This window comes from Aspergillus brunneoviolaceus (genome assembly GCF_003184695.1).
Source record: "Aspergillus brunneoviolaceus CBS 621.78 unplaced genomic scaffold BO95scaffold_81, whole genome shotgun sequence".
Lineage (NCBI taxonomy): Eukaryota > Fungi > Ascomycota > Eurotiomycetes > Eurotiales > Aspergillaceae > Aspergillus > Aspergillus brunneoviolaceus.
The window spans coordinates 113,335-130,931 of NW_020290811.1; the positions used below are offsets into that span (position 1 = coordinate 113,335).

At 55.2% G+C, this 17,597-nt stretch overlaps 6 protein-coding genes across 6 annotated transcripts; 4 read left to right on the forward strand and 2 right to left on the reverse strand.

Moving 5' to 3' along the window:
- BO95DRAFT_373484 (fungal specific transcription factor domain-containing protein) lies at positions 1–1,977 on the forward strand (the record flags this gene model as incomplete). The annotated part of the gene is made up of 5 exons (XM_025583053.1): positions 1–300; positions 407–579; positions 683–1,193; positions 1,243–1,740; positions 1,801–1,977. The coding sequence occupies 5 exons, from the start codon at positions 1–3 to the stop codon at positions 1,975–1,977; spliced, it is 1,659 nt and encodes a 552-aa protein (XP_025437844.1).
- A 3,806-nt stretch (positions 1,978–5,783) lies between these two features.
- On the forward strand, positions 5,784–7,487 carry BO95DRAFT_476661 (putative salicylate hydroxylase; the record flags this gene model as incomplete). The annotated part of the gene is made up of 3 exons (XM_025589936.1): positions 5,784–5,796; positions 5,958–6,425; positions 6,482–7,487. The coding sequence occupies 3 exons, from the start codon at positions 5,784–5,786 to the stop codon at positions 7,393–7,395; spliced, it is 1,395 nt and encodes a 464-aa protein (XP_025437845.1). The 3' UTR covers positions 7,396–7,487.
- Positions 7,488–8,872: 1,385 nt separating this feature from the next.
- BO95DRAFT_456718 (uncharacterized protein) lies at positions 8,873–10,042 on the reverse strand (the record flags this gene model as incomplete). The annotated part of the gene is made up of 1 exon (XM_025588428.1): positions 8,873–10,042. The coding sequence occupies one exon, from the start codon at positions 10,040–10,042 to the stop codon at positions 8,873–8,875; it is 1,170 nt and encodes a 389-aa protein (XP_025437846.1).
- A 928-nt stretch (positions 10,043–10,970) lies between these two features.
- Positions 10,971–12,463, forward strand: BO95DRAFT_447139 (uncharacterized protein). Its single transcript, XM_025587550.1, has 2 exons — positions 10,971–11,278; positions 11,333–12,463. The coding sequence occupies exons 1-2, from the start codon at positions 11,108–11,110 to the stop codon at positions 12,272–12,274; spliced, it is 1,113 nt and encodes a 370-aa protein (XP_025437847.1). The 5' UTR covers positions 10,971–11,107; the 3' UTR covers positions 12,275–12,463.
- Positions 12,435–14,316, reverse strand: BO95DRAFT_274542 (uncharacterized protein). The gene has a single exon (XM_025581606.1). The coding sequence runs from the start codon at positions 14,071–14,073 to the stop codon at positions 12,595–12,597; it is 1,479 nt and encodes a 492-aa protein (XP_025437848.1). The 5' UTR covers positions 14,074–14,316; the 3' UTR covers positions 12,435–12,594.
- A 705-nt stretch (positions 14,317–15,021) lies between these two features.
- BO95DRAFT_485605 (MFS general substrate transporter) lies at positions 15,022–17,181 on the forward strand (the record flags this gene model as incomplete). The annotated part of the gene is made up of 3 exons (XM_025590407.1): positions 15,022–15,394; positions 15,445–16,325; positions 16,382–17,181. The coding sequence occupies 3 exons, from the start codon at positions 15,022–15,024 to the stop codon at positions 16,706–16,708; spliced, it is 1,581 nt and encodes a 526-aa protein (XP_025437849.1). The 3' UTR covers positions 16,709–17,181.
- Between the last annotated feature and the right edge of the window lie 416 nt (positions 17,182–17,597).

Here is a 17,597-nt window from a genome sequence, read left to right on the forward strand (position 1 = left end):
ATGAATTGGGAGTCGTCAACATCCCCCCAATTGCAGCCCGAGTCGGCATCGCAGTCTCCACCCGATCTCCAGCAGCAGAAGTCTCCCGTCCTTCGGAAATCCCGACAGAGCCCCGGATCGGCTTGTGAGGAATGTCGTCGTCGTAAATTGCGGTGTGATCGACGCACCCCGAGTTGTGGTGTATGTACCGCAACGGGGGTCATCTGTCATTTTACCGCCACCCGGTCGGAGCGAGGCCCCAAACGGGGCCACTTAAAGCAGCTGCAGCAGCGCATGGGTATGTTTCACCGGATTGACAGCGTCCTTGTCGGTGAACATATGTTGGATATTCGCAGAGTCTGACCGTGCAGCAGCAGCACTTGAGGAGCGTCTTCTCCTTGGAAAGGAGCATGGATTGTTCCTGCAGGAACCCGTCCACCACAGCGTCTACAAAGTGCAATCGACCTTGGACAATATTAAGATGGACAAGATCCCATTCCTGTCACCGGAGGGGATTGAGCCGTTGCTAGACTCGCCGCCCACGGAGCCGCAACTGCTGATGTCTGTCACGGAGGTCCCGATGTGGATGCGTGAAGAATTGTGAGTCTTCCTGTTCATTCGGTCAGAAGGTCTAGAGGGAGTCGAGACGAGAAGGGGCTGCACCTCAGAATTTGCATGTCCCTTGCTGACCGACCATTGGTAGGGACCAACTATACTTCGATCGGGTGCATGTGTTTGCCCCCATTCTTCATCAAGGCCGGTATATGGATTGGAGTCGCCAGCGGGTCAAGAGTGAGGCCAAGACTGCTCTTCAATACACCATGTGGACGTTGGCAGCTTCGTTTTCCGGGCAGCTTCAGCACGTAGCCAGCGCTTTTTACCACGAAGCACGATCTCGAGTGGATCTGCAGATGCTCGGGGACAATGTGATCGACGAGATAGAGATCGAGAACTTGCAGGCGTGCATTCTGCTGGTGATGCACGAGTCTATAACGTCGTACGATGAACGCGGGTGGCTTCGGGCGGGGTATGCCTTCCGGCTTGTGCAACGGATGCGGTTGTATGAGATTGATGCGCCATCGTCGCCCAGGCTTGCTGCTTGTGAGGACTGGGTGGTGGTCGAGGAGCGACGGCGGATGTTCTGGATGGCGTATTGCTTGGACCGATTCCTCAGCATGCGTGATGGTCGACCCTTGACGCTGATTGAGCACCTGGTGCGTCCCTTTTCTGCTTCCTGAAAACACCCACTGACCCTGTGACTAGATCTCCACTCGCCTCCCTGCCCCCGAAGCAGAGTTTCAAAGTGGACAGCGGGTCGATATGGAGCTTCTCTCCACTGCCATCACCTCGGGCGGGCCGCGCCTGACCTCTCCTTTTGCTGAATGTATCATGACGACGACGGTCTGCGGCCGCGCCGTCATCCACCACTACCAAACCAGTCTCGAGAACACCTTCACACACGACTCTTCCAACTTTCATGACCGCCACGAATGGATCCATAACACCATCACGCAACGAATCAACATCCTCTCTTTCAATACCCCCAAGTTCACTGAGAACAGTGACCCTATGTTTCTTTTCACACGTATCCTAGCGTCGACGACGGCGCTGTACCTCTATCACACTCTCAGTCTCACATCATATGAATTCATTCCGGAGGACGACATTTCGCCGTTCCCGGATTATGGCCATGCTGCGTTGTTGGAGGCGCAGGAGATGGTCCATTTGGCAAATATATTAAACAAAGTCAACTCCTTCAAGGTAAGAACATTAGCACTTTGTTTCAGTCGCAAATATGGATCTGGGACTGACATTGCATAGATTCACCCCTTCACCCACATTCCACTGAGCCTCTGCGTTGATATCTGCAACACGTACAGAGACCGCGACGGAGCCATTTGCGCTAAGCTCCAGGAGGTCTTCCATACGCTGCGAAATCTCACGTGGGTGAACAGTCTTGGGGAGAAACTTCAACAGGTACTGGGTGGGTCGATATGATCCACCTGTGGTGGATCATAGTTTTCTTGGTTGTCGGGAAGATAGAACCGGACTTGAAGACGCAGAGTCCTTAGATGATGGGGTGGCGTATAGGAGTCGTGCTGTTAAGCTTTGAGTCTATTGCCTCTATAAACACGCTAGATCGTTGATTGCATGTATGCCGTTGATATGCCGATGCATGCATGCTGGATGTCGAATAGAGTTGGCATCGAATCCAAATCTTTGCATTCAAGATCTGTTCCATAGCATCAGCCCTCAGAAGAGGAAACTAGTAGGGAAACTTATCTCAAATAAACCCCGAGCATCATTCCAGAGAGCGGGAATGATGTCATTCCCTTGAAGCGATAGTTGTTGTTGTTGTTCTGCAGCCAGAAACCGACCGTCGGGTTTCGCGCTGCAGCGCAGCGGCACGAGTCCGCTGCCCACCCCATACTCTTGCTCTATGCTTGATATTCCACGATCGACAAGAGAAAGAAAGGAGACCTTCGACCGGTATTTATCCAAAACCCCAGACCCAAGACACATTGAAGAAATCCGATTTCCTGCTGCATTCGGCCCGTCAACAAGAATTGTTGTAAGGAAGTAAGAAGAAGAAAAAAATATCCGTCGAGTCAACCAGAGTGAGAAAGATCTTTTTTCCATTGTAGAAAAACCCGAAGGAAGGGTATGTACTAGGTAGCTACCCTACCTACGCAGCCTTGTACACCAAACCAAACCAAACCCAAAGAAAAACCGGATTTCCTGTTTGGGGGGCACCGGATTCCGGACTTCCACGCCAACCCCACGAATCCCGAAATCCGGTGGCGGTGAGCTTTCGGTATTGGGGCTAGCATACTACAGGTAGGTGCCCATACTGTCACTCCACGGTACTTTGCGCTGGGGATTGGGTGATGGATACGGGATTGAGGATGGGATTGGGATTTGGGGTACTGGGTTACTGGGTTTTTGGGGGAAGAGGGGGTTTGGGTTTTTGAGGTGTGTTTTGGTATCTATGCGGGTTTGGGTACTATCTATACAACTATGGATTGGAATGCATTGTGGTTTCCATGCTTCTTGGTTTGGTGCACTTATATACGGTGAGAAGGCGCGACCGCTCTGTCTCAAGTAGATTTAGTTGGAGTGAGAAGTGGGATTAGGATTGGGGTTCTGAAATCCGTTCGTCCCTGCTGCAGTATGCTTGCGCCTGCCCCCATCCCTGTTCTTGTCCTCCCTCTCCTAGGGCCTTGCAGCTTGCTCAGCCCTAGACTCCTCTCTAAGCCACCTGCCTGAACCTCCTCCCTGATCTACTCTTCTTCCTGCCTGAAACTGCAGCTCCCGGAATTGAAAGTTGAACCCCGACGAGCATTCCCTAACCATGACCCGTCCCTGTCACCCAGGCCATGTCTCATCCTCTCTCTGACTAACGTGTCCAGCTTGGTTATGATCTGCCATTGGCTAGAGCGTAAGGAAAAGGGCGAGAGGGGTTCAACATGACTTGAATTCCGAAGTCCAATTCCGTGGGGTCTTTGCTGTGTACCTTGTGTATTCTCTAGTGATGAGGTAGATGCGTGTGGAGGGCTGTGTACTGCCATGGGACTAGTGCGCGAGAGTGCACACATGGACTGTGGTCTGAAATCCGGGCTGGATCCCGGTTAGATACCGTAGAAAGAGGGATGAGTCTGCCTTGTCCTTGTGGTTCTACTGGGTGGGTGGGTGTTCCACCTGGGCTCGCCATGTGCTTTCCGTTCGGGTGATGTTCACGAGTCACTGGTGTTCGTTGGGGGTTAGTAGTTCGTTTCTTGCGGGGTTGAGTGTTCTCTTGAGCTGAAGCTAGTGTGTATATGGTGATCACCTACGTGGATGACTACCTACTTCTGGACTTTGGATACTCGCCAGGGTAGTGGTCGGGTCGCTCCGGGCGTTGAGTGAGGAGTCGTGGATCTGAGCATGAGGGTACTGACCGGTATTGGCACCAGTGTTCAGGGTGCTGGGGTGGTTCTATTACATGACATGACTCGATACACACCAGCGTTGTGATGATGGGGAAAAGGGAAGGGTTCCGTAGATCAAGATGTTTATCCTAAGTGCGACGACCTCAAAGTTAGCCTGCAACTAGCCTGCCCTGCAGGGACCGCGCGCAGTAGCCTGTCCCTCGATCTGAGACCCGGTACTTCGTAGCGTCGAAATCTACGGACCGACGTTGATCAGCCGGGGTCTCGCAGGGGCAAGTTCGGACCGTAAGGCACCAGGCACGGCCCTTGGGGCTTGTCTCGGGGCTAGGGTGGGGTGAGTGGGTGCTGTGGCCAGAGTAGCAGTGGCTCCGTAGAGCCTTGCACGGCTAAGCCTTGAGTCCCTGATGGTAGGGTTGGGGACTGAGTTGACGCTAGAGGGTTTGCAGAGTTTAGTTTTGATTTGATGAGTGTAACCTTCGTTTCTAGTTGTTCAAGGCTGTTCTTTGAGACATAGTGCTGAGCTTATTAAGTTCTTTGGTTATGATTATAGCATGGCATAGCATGCATACGTACACATACTTGCATATGTATATATATACATATATATCTCACGACGATAGCTTAGGAGACATAGAACATGGATTCGGCGCTCCATAGACATAGATTACTGTTTAGATAGCCCTAGAAGATTGAACCTACAGACCAAACAAGCTCATCTACTTCCTTGCCTATTGTAAGTATATACCTGCAAGTATCGTCAACGATAAGGTACAAACCCTACTACAAACTATGAGGGTACTATGATCAGGTGACCGCCACGTGGCTAGGGCTAGGCTGGCTGAGGCTGGTGCTGACAGCCACTGAGCCAGGGATTTGTAGACACCCGCTAAATCTGCGATCGTCAGGCTCCCTATCCTAAAGAGAATATGAGATTCAAGATCGCTCAGATCGATCGACATGCGATGATCACTGTGAATGTGCTGTGATTCGAGCTGATCCTGGTATACTTCTTTTGGCTACTAACCAGGGGATCCGTCCCAATCACTTAGGGTGTATTCTACAACAGCCAGAAAGACTTTACTTGGGACCCCCACAAGTGGCAAGCAAGAGACCAGCTGTAGTAGTCAGCAGGCATTCAGCACAGAAATCCACCCCGGCATTCCGACCGATGTCCTAGAATTAGAGACCAGCGACCAGCGACCAGCGACGAGACCAAACGGGGACAGCAGGGTCAGGGGCGAGCGCAAGAAAGGCGGGATTCACTGTGGAATTGATCGAGGAATGGAATTCCTACCCACCCACCGACCCAGCAACGGAATTAAACGATAACTCCAGAGTCCAGAGTCAACCCCGCTGGTGCCGTAGCGTACAGCTCCCTGAGTCTTGTCGTAGGCGCGATGAGGCCATGAGGGAAGAAACGGCGCGAAACCCGCGGTGGTTTCCGGGCCAGCTCATTGGGCAACGGGATTGAGGTGGGAAGGCCCCAAACCCGCGGCGGGACTTCCCTCGTGTTTGGGAGCCCTAGAGCAATTCTTCACCCCCAGCTAGACTTACTAGCCTCTGGACACAGACACCAAGAGCCAAGCCCTCTTTCTATCATGGTAAGCAGGGTTATTCTGCAGAGAAGAAACCAACGCTAGACCCATGGTATGAGCGATGGGGCCCGAGCACCCCCGGACTTGGACCATGTATCGGGTTCTCCACGAGATTCCGTCGCCCACAGCCCATGACTGCTGAACCGGAATCTGGGATTTCGTGATTCGTGAACAGGCATTTCGGGCTTCAACGTCTCACTCAGATTTCGGGGGCTCCAACATCCCGTTGGCCTCAAGTGGGATTATGTATATAATGGTTTTCGCGATCCAGATCCTCAGCATGTCCCAGAACAGCAATTCCAACAGCTTCATCATCATCATCAAGACACTCCACAACAACAAAAGCCTCCAAGCTTCTTGATTATCAATCATCATATACACACTCTATCTCCACAACAACCCACACCACCCCCCCAAATAACAATAACAATGTCTCACTCCACCCAGAACGAAGTCCTCGACGTCGCCATCGTCGGCGGCGGGATCGTCGGCGCCGCGCTGGCCATCGGCCTCCTGGCCCGCGACATCAACGTCACCATCTACGAGCGCAGCAACGCCTTCAGCGAGGTGGGTGCGGGCATCGGCTTCACCCCCAACGCCGAGTCGGCCATGAAGGTGCTCGACCCGGCCATCCACGCCGCCTTCAAGAAGGTCGCCGTCCAGAACACCACCGACTGGTTCACCTGGTCCAACTCGGGCAACCGCGAGGAGGGCGACCTGGACGAGCCCATCTACAAGATGTACGTGGGCGAGCGCGGCTTCGAGGGGTGCCACCGCGCCGAGTTCCTCAACGAGATGCTCAACCTCATCCCCGAGAACCGGGTCAAGTTCCGGAAGAGCCTGGTCGCGGTGGAGGACCGCGGCGACGACAAGAAGCTGCTGATGCGGTTTCAGGATGGGACTACTGCGCAGGCGGATCTTGGTGAGTTGTTCTACCCCTTTATTATAAAAAAAAGCAATGGCTAATACTGGATGCAGTCGTCGGTTGCGATGGAATCCACTCTAAGGTCCGCCGCCTCGTGCTGGGCGACAACCACCCGGCCGCCCACGCCGGCTACACGCACAAGTACGCCTTCCGGGGTCTAGTGCCGATGGAGAAGGCGCTGCCGCTGCTGGGCCACGAGCGGGCCTACAACCGTCACATGTACATGGGGCCCGGGGCGCACATGCTGACCTTCCCCGTGGCCAGCGGGCTGCTGCTGAACGTGGTGGCGTTCGTGCACGACGAGGGGGAGTGGACGGAGGAGAAGCTGACGGCGATGGCGACGAAGCAGGAGGCGGTGAAGGCGTTCGAGCACTTCACCCCGTTCACGCGGGGGATCATCGACCTGCTGCCGGAGACGCTGCACCGCTGGGCCATCTTCGACATGGCGGCCAACCCGGCGCCGACCTATGTGAACGGGCGGGTGTGCCTGGCGGGCGACGCCGCCCACGCGTCGGCGCCGCACCACGGGGCCGGGGCGGGCATGGGCATCGAGGACGCCGCCGCCCTGGTCGAACTGCTGCAGGCGGTGCACTCGCAGGCGGCCCGCGCGGCCTGCCCGCACCGCCTACCGGAGCTGCTCTCCGCCGCCCTGGCCACCTACGACCACATCCGCCTCGAGCGCACCCAGTGGCTCATGCAGTCCTCCCGCTTCGTCGGCGAGATGTACGAGTGGCAGCACTCGCGCGACCCCGCCCACATCTGCCACGAGATCGACTCGCGCTCCCGCCACATCTGGAGCTACAACATCGACGAGATGATCCGCCAGACCCGCCAGGACTTCACCCGCCGCCTCTGGGCCCTGCACGCCCCCGTCGCCGACACCAACGCCCAGATCACGTTCCAGACGGGCTTCCTGCAACAGACCCCCCTCGTCGACCGCATGCTGTGTACCACCTTGACGGTGTGACTCCACCTTCACCTTATGGTGGACTGTGTTTATGACTGGGCCCGGCGTTTCTGTTCCTGTTACTTGTCCATAGATTTCTGGCTTCTGTTAGTAATGATAATACCACGGTTTCCTATCTGAGATAAAGCATTCTCCATCTTCCTTGTTTTCGTCGTGCTTGGTAGAACAGTAATGATGACAACTGCCAACCGACAAGTAAACTAGTGGATCCTGATGGGGGGGAATAGTGCCACGCTAATGCAAGTAAGCTGTTGTGCTGAAGACACCTACCTTACCAGATTCTGGGTCTGAAAAATCTCCGACCAAACCCGGTCCCCGGACTTAGGGATTGTCAGGCTCTTTCTTATGTCAGCTTGAGGCGTTGGGATTGCGGAATTGAACTAAAGAGAGCCAGACCCGTGGTGACGTGGTCCAGACCTGGAGTACCTTAGCTGGGTAGCATAGCAACAGTGCGCGGCTCACTCGCCTGGCGGACTACCTAGTAGTGCCTAGTCTCAATCCGTCAACAAACAAGGACAATCCGGGCAGTTCCGGGCCGGACTTCACTCGGAGTCTGCTAGCTGTCGTTGGTTGGTCCCCATGCTACTGTATGTACTACATAATTCCAGAGGGGCTTAGACCTTCGTACTTGAAGAATTCATGACCAACCATCTATACCTGCAGACGTTTGCGAATCGATAAGAAGTAGTGGTGGTTTGTGCCGAAAGTGTGCCCGTTTGAGCGCGGATTACTTGAATAGACTTATGTTTGGAATTCTTAGATCCTTAGTTTGGAATCATTATCCTTGAATTGCGAACGCGAGCTTATCACTATGTTACATGTAGAGGCGACGTCTGCGCGGATGAGCAGAGACCTTTAGCCACTCCTCCAGCGTTTGACTAAAACATGACGGTCAAGTGAGTTCATTCTTTTAAGCTCTTGCTGTAATGCTCGCCACCTTATTCCTAATGTAACTATGCATGGACTTGGAAATGGGAAGAATTTGTGTATGGCCACCTAACCTTTGAGGGTCCCGTAGGGACGGAAGAGAGCATGAGTCTTGCTTGAAAGATGAGGTCTTGATTTTCCATCGCCCACAGTTTAGTGGTTCTGCATTTACCGATTCTAAATCTAGAGGAAACAAACCTAGAAAGAGACCATAACAATCCCATTGAATTGGTACAGATAGATCGATGCGCTGCTGCTCCCGTAGTCAGACTCCGCAGTCCGCTTCTCTAGTCTTTCTCTATAAGTTATAGCATCAAGGCAATATACAGGGAACCACGCCACCCTTCCCAGTAGTCGCAAACAATCCCCAGTCAAAGCTCAAGCACCAAGAAAAGAAATAAGAAATCCATTGCTCATCAAAAATCATCATCATTGGGAATAATACAACAGGCAGCGCCCCCCCCCAATAGAAACACCACAACTCCAACTCCATATACACGTAACCCGAAAGAACCCCCCATATCGAACACCCGACCCACCCTCCAAAAGCTCAATCCGTCATTTTCAAAACCGCAGAACCAAGGGTATCATTCAACTTGTGCCGCAGCGCCGACTCCAATATAAAGCACATGGACTGGTCCGCGTCCGTGGGCGAGGCCTCGCGCCGGCAGTACGACTGCGTGAAGCTCTCCACCAGCCCGCGCACCTTCTCCAGGTCGTTCATGACCATCTGCGCGACGATGCGGCGGTGGTCGCCCTCGCTGAGCTCGAACTGGCCGATCTTGATGGGAAGGACGCGCACGCGCGTCGGCGCCGTGATCGGCTGCATGAACGCCATCTCGGGGATCGCCTCGCAGCCGTCCAGAATGGCTTGGTACCAGATCAGGACCTTGGAGATGGCCTGCGCGATGAGAGGCGCGAAGCTGAAGTCTAGAGAGCAGGGGCAGCCGATGACGAGCGAGAGATTGCTCATGGCTTTCTGGTTGAGGTGCAGGACGGCGTCGAGGCTGCGGGGCGGCGGTGCGTTGGAGTTGAGCACGCATTTGTCCGACGGGGGGTGGAGGGCTTGCAGGGTGTTGAAGGTCAGGGTGATGCAGGATTGACCGTGGAGGGAGGAGATGCTGGGAGACGGGGACGAGGTGGAGGATGGGGAGCTCGTGGAGAGGGAGGACAGGCCGGTTTGGATGCTGGATTGCGAGCTGGATTGGTGGGGGGTGACCTCGAGGACCGGGGTGGCTTGCGGGGTGGTGATGTCGAGCAGCCGCTGCAGCTCCTGATCCATCGTCTGCCAGTCGTCGATGAGCTGGAAGTCATTGTGTCCCACGCTGGTGGGCGGATTGGCGAGGAGCCGGTCGGTCGCAGAGTAGTCGTTGAGCTTCTCTGCGATGGCCTCGAGGTCCTGGTAGCCCAGTGTGTTGAAGAGGTCGATGTGCTGAAAGTTGTTGTGGTTGTTGGGGTCCGCCCGGTCGGGCGAACTATTTTGGGTGTCCGTGACCGGGGTGAGATTGCCCCCGGGGGGGATCTGCGACAGGCGTCGCCGCCCTCGTGGTCGGATGAAGCCGTAGTTGCAGGGCTTGTTGCGTGCCACACATCGATCACATCGTGGATGCTGCTTGCCACAGCGCACCTTGGATTTGGCGCAGGCGTCGCAGCTGTCGCGGGTCTTGCGACTCGGAGGCAGGTCGCTGTTGATGCTCTCCCCCTCCTCCATGACACTCATGGTGGAGGTGTAGGGGGATGCATGGTCGAGAGTTGGTGACCGTATCATCTTGCATCCGGTCTGTGTTTGGATCTTCGGCATTTTTTTTTGGACGAACTATACAGGTGAGAGTCTTAAGTATGGCTCATCGCTGATTGAGGATGGGGGTCGTGTTTCCTGCTAATCCCGTCCGAGCACGTTGCAGGGACGAGGTTCGAGGTGTTACAGAAGAAAGAATCCGATCGCATGTTGTCGAGTGTGTCTCTGGTAGAAATCCGAAGCAAATTCCTGTTGAGTTGTGGAAACACCGGTGTTCACCCAGAGAGCGCAGCTCCAAATCCGAGCCGCCAAGACTGGGCGATCTGCCCTCTGAATTCCGTTCCAACCCCGGCGGTGAGCCCCTGTCCACTCCTCTGACCGCTTTCAGCTACATTCTGCCGCGGATCCCACCTCTTCCTGGAAATAAGCATGCTGCCGGCCCGCCGTTCTGCACTGCGTGGACTATCGGCAGTTGCTCGTGACCCTCATATCAGATGAGTCTTCCCCGGTTGGAAGTCAGAGTAGCTCGAAAGACTTTAAGATCATCTCACTGCACTCTATACGAACACTCATCAGACCTCTGCTCTAATTCACATGATGTTCCAACGTATTTGTTTTCTTGCTCGGGTCTCTATCACATCTTAGTTTGCCTGCCCACCTGCAATCCTATAACTTACCTCCATTGAGTTGCATCCCAATTCTCCAAACTGGCTCTGGAATCATTGCGATTGCCTGCTACAAAAGTCAACAACATGCGACAGGCTGACGCATCGAGGGAAGTGGAAGCTCAAATAGAGGCAGCGGCTCGATGCAAGCGTCCAAGCGCCCCGACACAACACCCGGCTAAGGACCGAGGTCGGGACCCGAGACGGGCGCCACAGCCCGCATGGGCGCCCACTCCTGCATTATGGCCCTTTCCAGCCTTATCCGGATCCCAGCCCCCTTGCTAGCATAGCATTGCTAATCAACCTACCGAGTCTTTCCACTCTGCACACATCCTGCTCGTGCTTGCATGTCATGTCCTTCACATCAACGTCTATCCCCAATATGGCTATCGATAATGAAGTGACCGTTTCCTCCCCATCCTTTAGCGCTAAACATAACCTGTCGACCCTCACCAACGCGGCAGCCCTATCGGAGTTCGACGCATTAGTCCGCCGAAGCCTCGTCGTCTACTCCCCCTCCAAGATCGTGCGCCTCAAAGTTGACAATTTTCACGTACATAACCCACCATTCCTTTTAAGTTTCACCGATCTAACTTCGCGAACCTAGTTCGAATTTCGAATCAGCCAATCTCTCACCAACAAACCCCAATCTGGCGAGGGTCTGAAGCCGCCCAACGAAAACAGGACCAACCACAGCAGTAGCAGCAACAATAACGATAACAGCAGCAACAGCGATAATAAAGATAACAACGATGCATCTTCCAAACCAGCAACCTTCGGCCCGGGTAGCGATCTCGCCTGCCCCACGCCTGACCTCATCATCGCCACCATCCACACGACCCACATCCTCGTCCCGAACGGCTACAGCGTCTTCCGGCCGCAGTTCCTCCTCCTTACCCAGGACTCGTACCGCCGCCAGCACGAGAACTTGGATCGAGAGGACCTCGAAGCTGCGCGCGCCGTCCTCTGCGCATTGGGTCAGGACAACGGTCGGCGCTATTTCGCCATGTTCAACTGCGGGCGCACGGCGGGCGCTAGTCGCCAGCACAAGCACATGCATATCATCCCTTGTGTTGATGACGAGGAAGAAATAGATCAAATCATTGAGCTGCCTACCGTAGAGAAGGGTGTAAATGTCGACACCAAGGCACCAGGGCCAACCATCCTCCCGAATAATCCCACGCCAAAATCCAGCGACATCCCCTTTGCGCATTTCCGCGCTCCGTTGTCGCGCTCGGAATTTCAGGAGCAGGCGTATATTGAGCGTGTGTTGGATGCGTACCTCGGGCTTTTGGCGGAGATGCGTCCTGCGTTCAGCGACAGAGGTGCAGGCGATGGGGAGGGGAGTATCCCGCACAATGTGATCCTGGTCGAGGATTGGATCATGGTGATCCCCCGGTCGAAGGATCGGTACCGGCCGGATGTTGCGGTCAACGGGGCGGGGATGGTGGGGTCGGTGTGGCTGGATCGCGAGGAGATCCTGGCGCGCTGGGTGGAGATTGGGCCGGCGGAGGTCTTGCGCGGGGTGGGCTATCCTCCGCTGACTTAGGTTGGGTCCACTAGCCGGTAGGCACTGTACCTGGAACGGCTGCAGCGGTAGAAGACCCAGGGTAGAGGAGACTCGCTTAATTGCAGTGGCCGGGGTAGATGGACCCTTGCCTAACCAGGGCATTCCCCTGAAATCCGAACTCCGGCAATGCTTGGGATAGAAATACTCGATTCAATTGACAGATATAGGAAATAGATTTCGAAAATTAAGCTAGATCATGAATCGCAATCTAAGGCTTCATCAAAGAACAAACCGTTCACACAAAGAAACAAAAACAAGAAAGTCTAATTACAAGAATCTCGCACCTGCCCCGGAAAAATCTAAAGCTCCAGGCAGAACCGATTAAACTCCTCATCCTCGAGCAAACAATCCATCTCCTCCTCGAACAGGTTCATGGCCAACTCGATGCCGCCCTTACTGCGACGGGGCAGGATGAACGAGATGCGGGCGACGTCGTTGAGGGGCCCGTTGAAGCAGCGCACGGCCTCGGGCTTGCCCTCGTTGGCGAAGCGGCGGGTGCCGAACTGGATCGAGTCCACGGGGAACAGGAGCAGGTTGGAGATGAGCATGTCGGCGCCGGCGGTGCGGCGGAAGCGGGGCTTGAGCTGGGCGAAGTCGGCGACCCCTTTGATGAGCGCGTAGGCCTCGTGCAGGCTGGCGCTGTTGACGCGGCCGGCACCGGTGCGGATCGCGCGCGCCACCCGACCCAGCGGCACCGCCGGGTCCAGCAGCTCCGCCACCGGGATCGCCGACTGGTTGTAGAAGGTGATGTTGCCCAGGTAGCTGGCCGGCACCGCCTGCGAGAACTCCATCCGCCCGTCGATCGCCGACTCGAGCACCGACTCCTCGTCCAGCGTCTCGTCCGCCGCCGCCGCCCGCGCCCGCACCAGGCTGCGCCACATCAGCGCCGTGACCACGTCGTTGCCGCTGAGGGGTCCGGTGGTCGTGCTTTCTTCAGCCGTGGCGGAGGCTTCGCATTCCTTCTGCAGGGCCGTCATGTTGGCCGCCGACATGTAGAAGGTGCGGTTCTTCATCTGCCGCGGCGGCTTGGGGTGCTCGTTGCCGAACCAGTTCTGGAAGTCGATGGGGGTCGTCGAGCCCTCGCTGGGGCGCAGGCCGACCAGGCCCCGCGTCCAGGCGTCGGCGTCGTGGAGGGCGATGGGGCCGGATTTGGGCGGCACCCAGAGCTTGTCGAGGAGGGTGCGGTCGGAGCTCTCGGCGGGGAAGGGCTCAAGGATTTCTGATGGGTCGAACACGCTGCGGCAGTTATCGGCCCACAGCTTCATCACGGTGACCATGGCAGTGCCGTCGATGGCGGCGTGGCAGGTCGACATGCACAGCACGCACCCGTCCGGGATGAAGTTGGCCTGCGCCACGAAGACGTCGCAGCCCGTGTCCAGGTTGCCCTCGATGGGCACATTGAGCAGCTCCTGGTCGTCGTAGGCGTCGCTGGGGAACCCCTCCTCGCGCAGCTCCGCGAATGTGTAGTCCGATTCCAGCTCGTTGAAGCGCAGCTGGTGCGGCAGCGGCCCGTCCACCGGCGCGGTCGTCGCCGGGTTGTACCGCAGCTCCCGCTGCCCCGGGCGGTACCCCGGCGTGTCGGGGGACTGGCGGAAGACTTTGCCCCCGAGCCACGGCACCTGCACGAAGGTCTGGTGCAGACCCTTGCCGAGGTCCTCGAAGACATCCAGCGGGGTCGTGCCGGGCTGGAGCGAGAAGTAGTAGCACAGCTTGACGTAGTTGGGCCGGTGCAGATGGTCCAGCACGTTGAGCGGGACGTGGACGGTCTCGGACGACATCGTTCGGGTAATTAGTGGCTGACGGGTGTGGTTGGGTGTCAATGGGTGGTGGGATGTGATGTCGCTAAGAAAAAAAAGTGGTTCGACGTGTCTTGGCCCGTGGAATGTTGCTTGTCACCCGCCTCAATTTGCCTCTCGATCTGGTGGTGGTGGTGGTTGTGATTGATGTTGATGGTTGCGTCTTCTTCCCATCGAGTTAGGGCTTATATAGATGATGTGTTCCCATGGTGAATTGAACTACCCCGATAACACCTGCAGTGTCGTTGAACCTCGAATTCAAGTCAACTCCATGTCGGGATAGCAGTTAGTCTGGATCCAGAGTCAGGATACTCAGGACTAGAATCGAGTCAGATCCAGACCACTAGCTAGAAACTAGGGACTAGTGATCACGCACGCGCGACAGGGCGACCATCACGAGATAAAGTAGGGATAGGCGGCGACAATCGGGCACGAATTGGCCCGTTGCTGGCCGGAACAGGAAAAGCCATGGACACTTTTGGGGTTAGTCATCCAGCTGATTCATGTCGAGCTGATGCAGTGACTTCTACCAATCACAATGTCTCGAATGGCCCCTCCAAAAGTGTCCGAGAGTCCGACGGAGAGTCCGACAGTGCAGCAGTCGGGCATTTCACACCGCTGTCACTGGTCGGCTTTCACCCTTTCCAATCCCGTTCCGGTCGATCTTCCCACCACCCACTGTAAGGGACTTGTAAGCCCATTCTGAACCTTTCCCAACCCTAGGTAGTATCAATCCGTCTCGGCCACTTTACACATCACCAGGTTACCAAGCACAGGGGTCTTCCAGTCCGTATATATTTGCTCCAAAGTGACGGCTTCTCTCCTCAATATGTCTGACCAGAGCATTTCAATCATACCACTCTCATCATCATCCTTATCTACCTTTGAATTATCTGATATCCCAGATATCCCAGATATCCCACCTATACTATGGCGACCCTTCGTCAGTATATCAGCCTGCGAGATGCCGCCAGGGAGGATGTGACTAGAGCCCACACCTTACCTGACGGTGGCTCATCCTCCGGCACCTCCACTCCGGACGAGAAGGAGAGGGCTCTCATTCCTGGCGTTGAACTATCTCGCCCCAATGAGAACGATGGCTCCGTCACCTACGTCGTTGGCTGGAAGGAGGGCGATCCCCTCAACCCTCAGAACTGGACCCGTGCCAGAAAATGGATCTGTACAGCCACGGTCTGTCTGATCGCCCTGGCTGTCAGTATCCCCGGTACCATCGATGCTCCCATTTCGGCTGCTTTCAACGAGAAGTACCACGTCGGTGAAATTGCCGGTACCATGGTCACTGGTGAGTTGACCCCTTTCCACTAATGCAGGGGTTGAGGCTAATCGTTGCAGGAATGTACCTCATTGGCGTGGGTGTGGGTTCTCTCTTCGCCGGACCCTTCTCGGAGACATTTGGCCGCAATGCGGTTTACTTCATCACTCTGATTGTCTTCATGCTGTTCATCCTGGCTAAGGCCTTGGCGCCCAACTATGGGGCCGCCATTGTCTTCCGCTTCATCCAGGGTTTCTTTGGTGCTGCCCCCTTGACGGTCGGAGGTGGTACCGTGGGTGATATCTGGGGTCCTCTCGATGTCACCTTCAGTCTGCCATTCGTGACCATGGCCTCGTACTCGGGTCCTATTCTCGGCCCCATCATCGGTGCCTACATCCCTGCCGACAAGTCGAACTGGACCGACTGGATCTCCCTCATTATTGCCGGTGCCGTGCTTGTCTTTGTCGCTATGTTCCAGCCCGAGACCTACGGTCCCACCTTGTTGTCATGGAGGGCCAAGCACCTGCGTGCTGCCACCGGAGACTCCCGCTACCAGGTCGACGAGTCTGCTTCCACCAGCTCGCTGGGCAGCCGTCTCCTTGTCAACGTCTACCGCCCCTTCCAGATGACCATCACGGAGCCCATCGTCCTGCTCTTCTCCTTCTACCTGATCCTGCTGTACATTGTCCTCTTCACCTTCCTGAATGGATTCCCCTTCATCTTCACGCAGACCTACGGCATCTCCAACTCGCTCACCTTCATCATCTGGGTGGCCATGTTGGCGGGTGATGCTGTCGCCATCTTGCTCATTCCGCTGATCTACGGCTGGACCAAGAAGGCGGCGGTCAAGGCTGCGACCAACGGCACCGCTCTGCAGGCCGAGGTGTCTCTGTACTGGGCCATGGTTGGTGGCTCTTTCTTGATGCCGATCTCCTTGTTCTGGATGGGCTGGACCTGTTACGTAAGTCTCCCCCATTCTGCTAATGCAGTGTACAATTCAATACTAACGCATCCCAGTCGGACATCAGCATCTGGTCCCCCATCATCGCGACCTTCGTGTTCGGATACTCGCTGGTCACCATCTTCACGGCGACCTACCTGTACATTGTCTTCGTGTACACCGTCTACGCCGGATCCGCGCTGGGCTTCATGACCTTCAGCCGGTACGTCATCTCGGGTGCCCTGCAGCCCGCCTCGATCCCCATGTACCAGCACATGACCCCGCACTGGGTGCTCACGCTGGTCGGTATCCTGGCCACCATCATGGCGCCCATGCCCTTCCTGCTGTACAAGTACGGCCACCAGATCCGCGCCATGTCCAAGAACGTGCAGAACAAGGCCTAGACGATGTCAATCTTGAGCTCAAACGCAAGACCAAGAGTGCAATCCACACGAGCAGCACAACACCCCGACAACCGAGCGCACCCTCTCCAGCGCACCTGCACCAAGTTCGAATAAACCACCTCGTAAAGAGATATCCATAGACCGGCGACCGGCGATTGGGGAGATCTCCTCAACGCGCACCGTATAATTTGCGAATTTCCCTTCTGAGACACCCCCTTTTATCTGTTTTGACTGTTTTGATTGTTGTGGTTCTTGATTCCCTTCTACCATGCATATATCCATGTGCGAAGAGCAAAATGTTGGATCCTAATGTTTTCTACAAGGAGGTGATTGAAATTTGATTTTTTTTGGATCTGGATTGATGAAACATGATGCGCGATGAGACACTAATGGGCTTTATTTAATGAATTGGAAGAGATGGAATGATTTTTGACTTGATAGATATACCTTAGATTGTTTACGACTGTTTTGTGTATGAGATTTGTGTTCTTGATAGGAATGAGCATACGTTAGACGAATCAACTGATTTTAAGAGTATGCGCACAGGCTTCCAGGCTTAGTTGGGTTCGGGCCGGACTGGCACGGGGCTCGGAAATGGGCGATTTAGGGCCAAGATTTCAGGCAATAGTTTCGGCCGGATTCGTAGTGGATGGAATGTAACGCGGTGGGACGGGACGTTTCGTTTCATTTCATCATGACATTTCAGTCAATGTTTCGAGTGACATTTCAGGCTGGATCTTTCAGCATATCATCCGATTTTATATTCGAAGGATCTTGTATACGACTGTGAAAGTAAGCTGCTATGATAATCTAGTAAGGGATTCTTTAACAATGATTCAAGAGTGATTCAACGTGGCGATTCAACTTGACGTACGTTTCAAGCAACTTT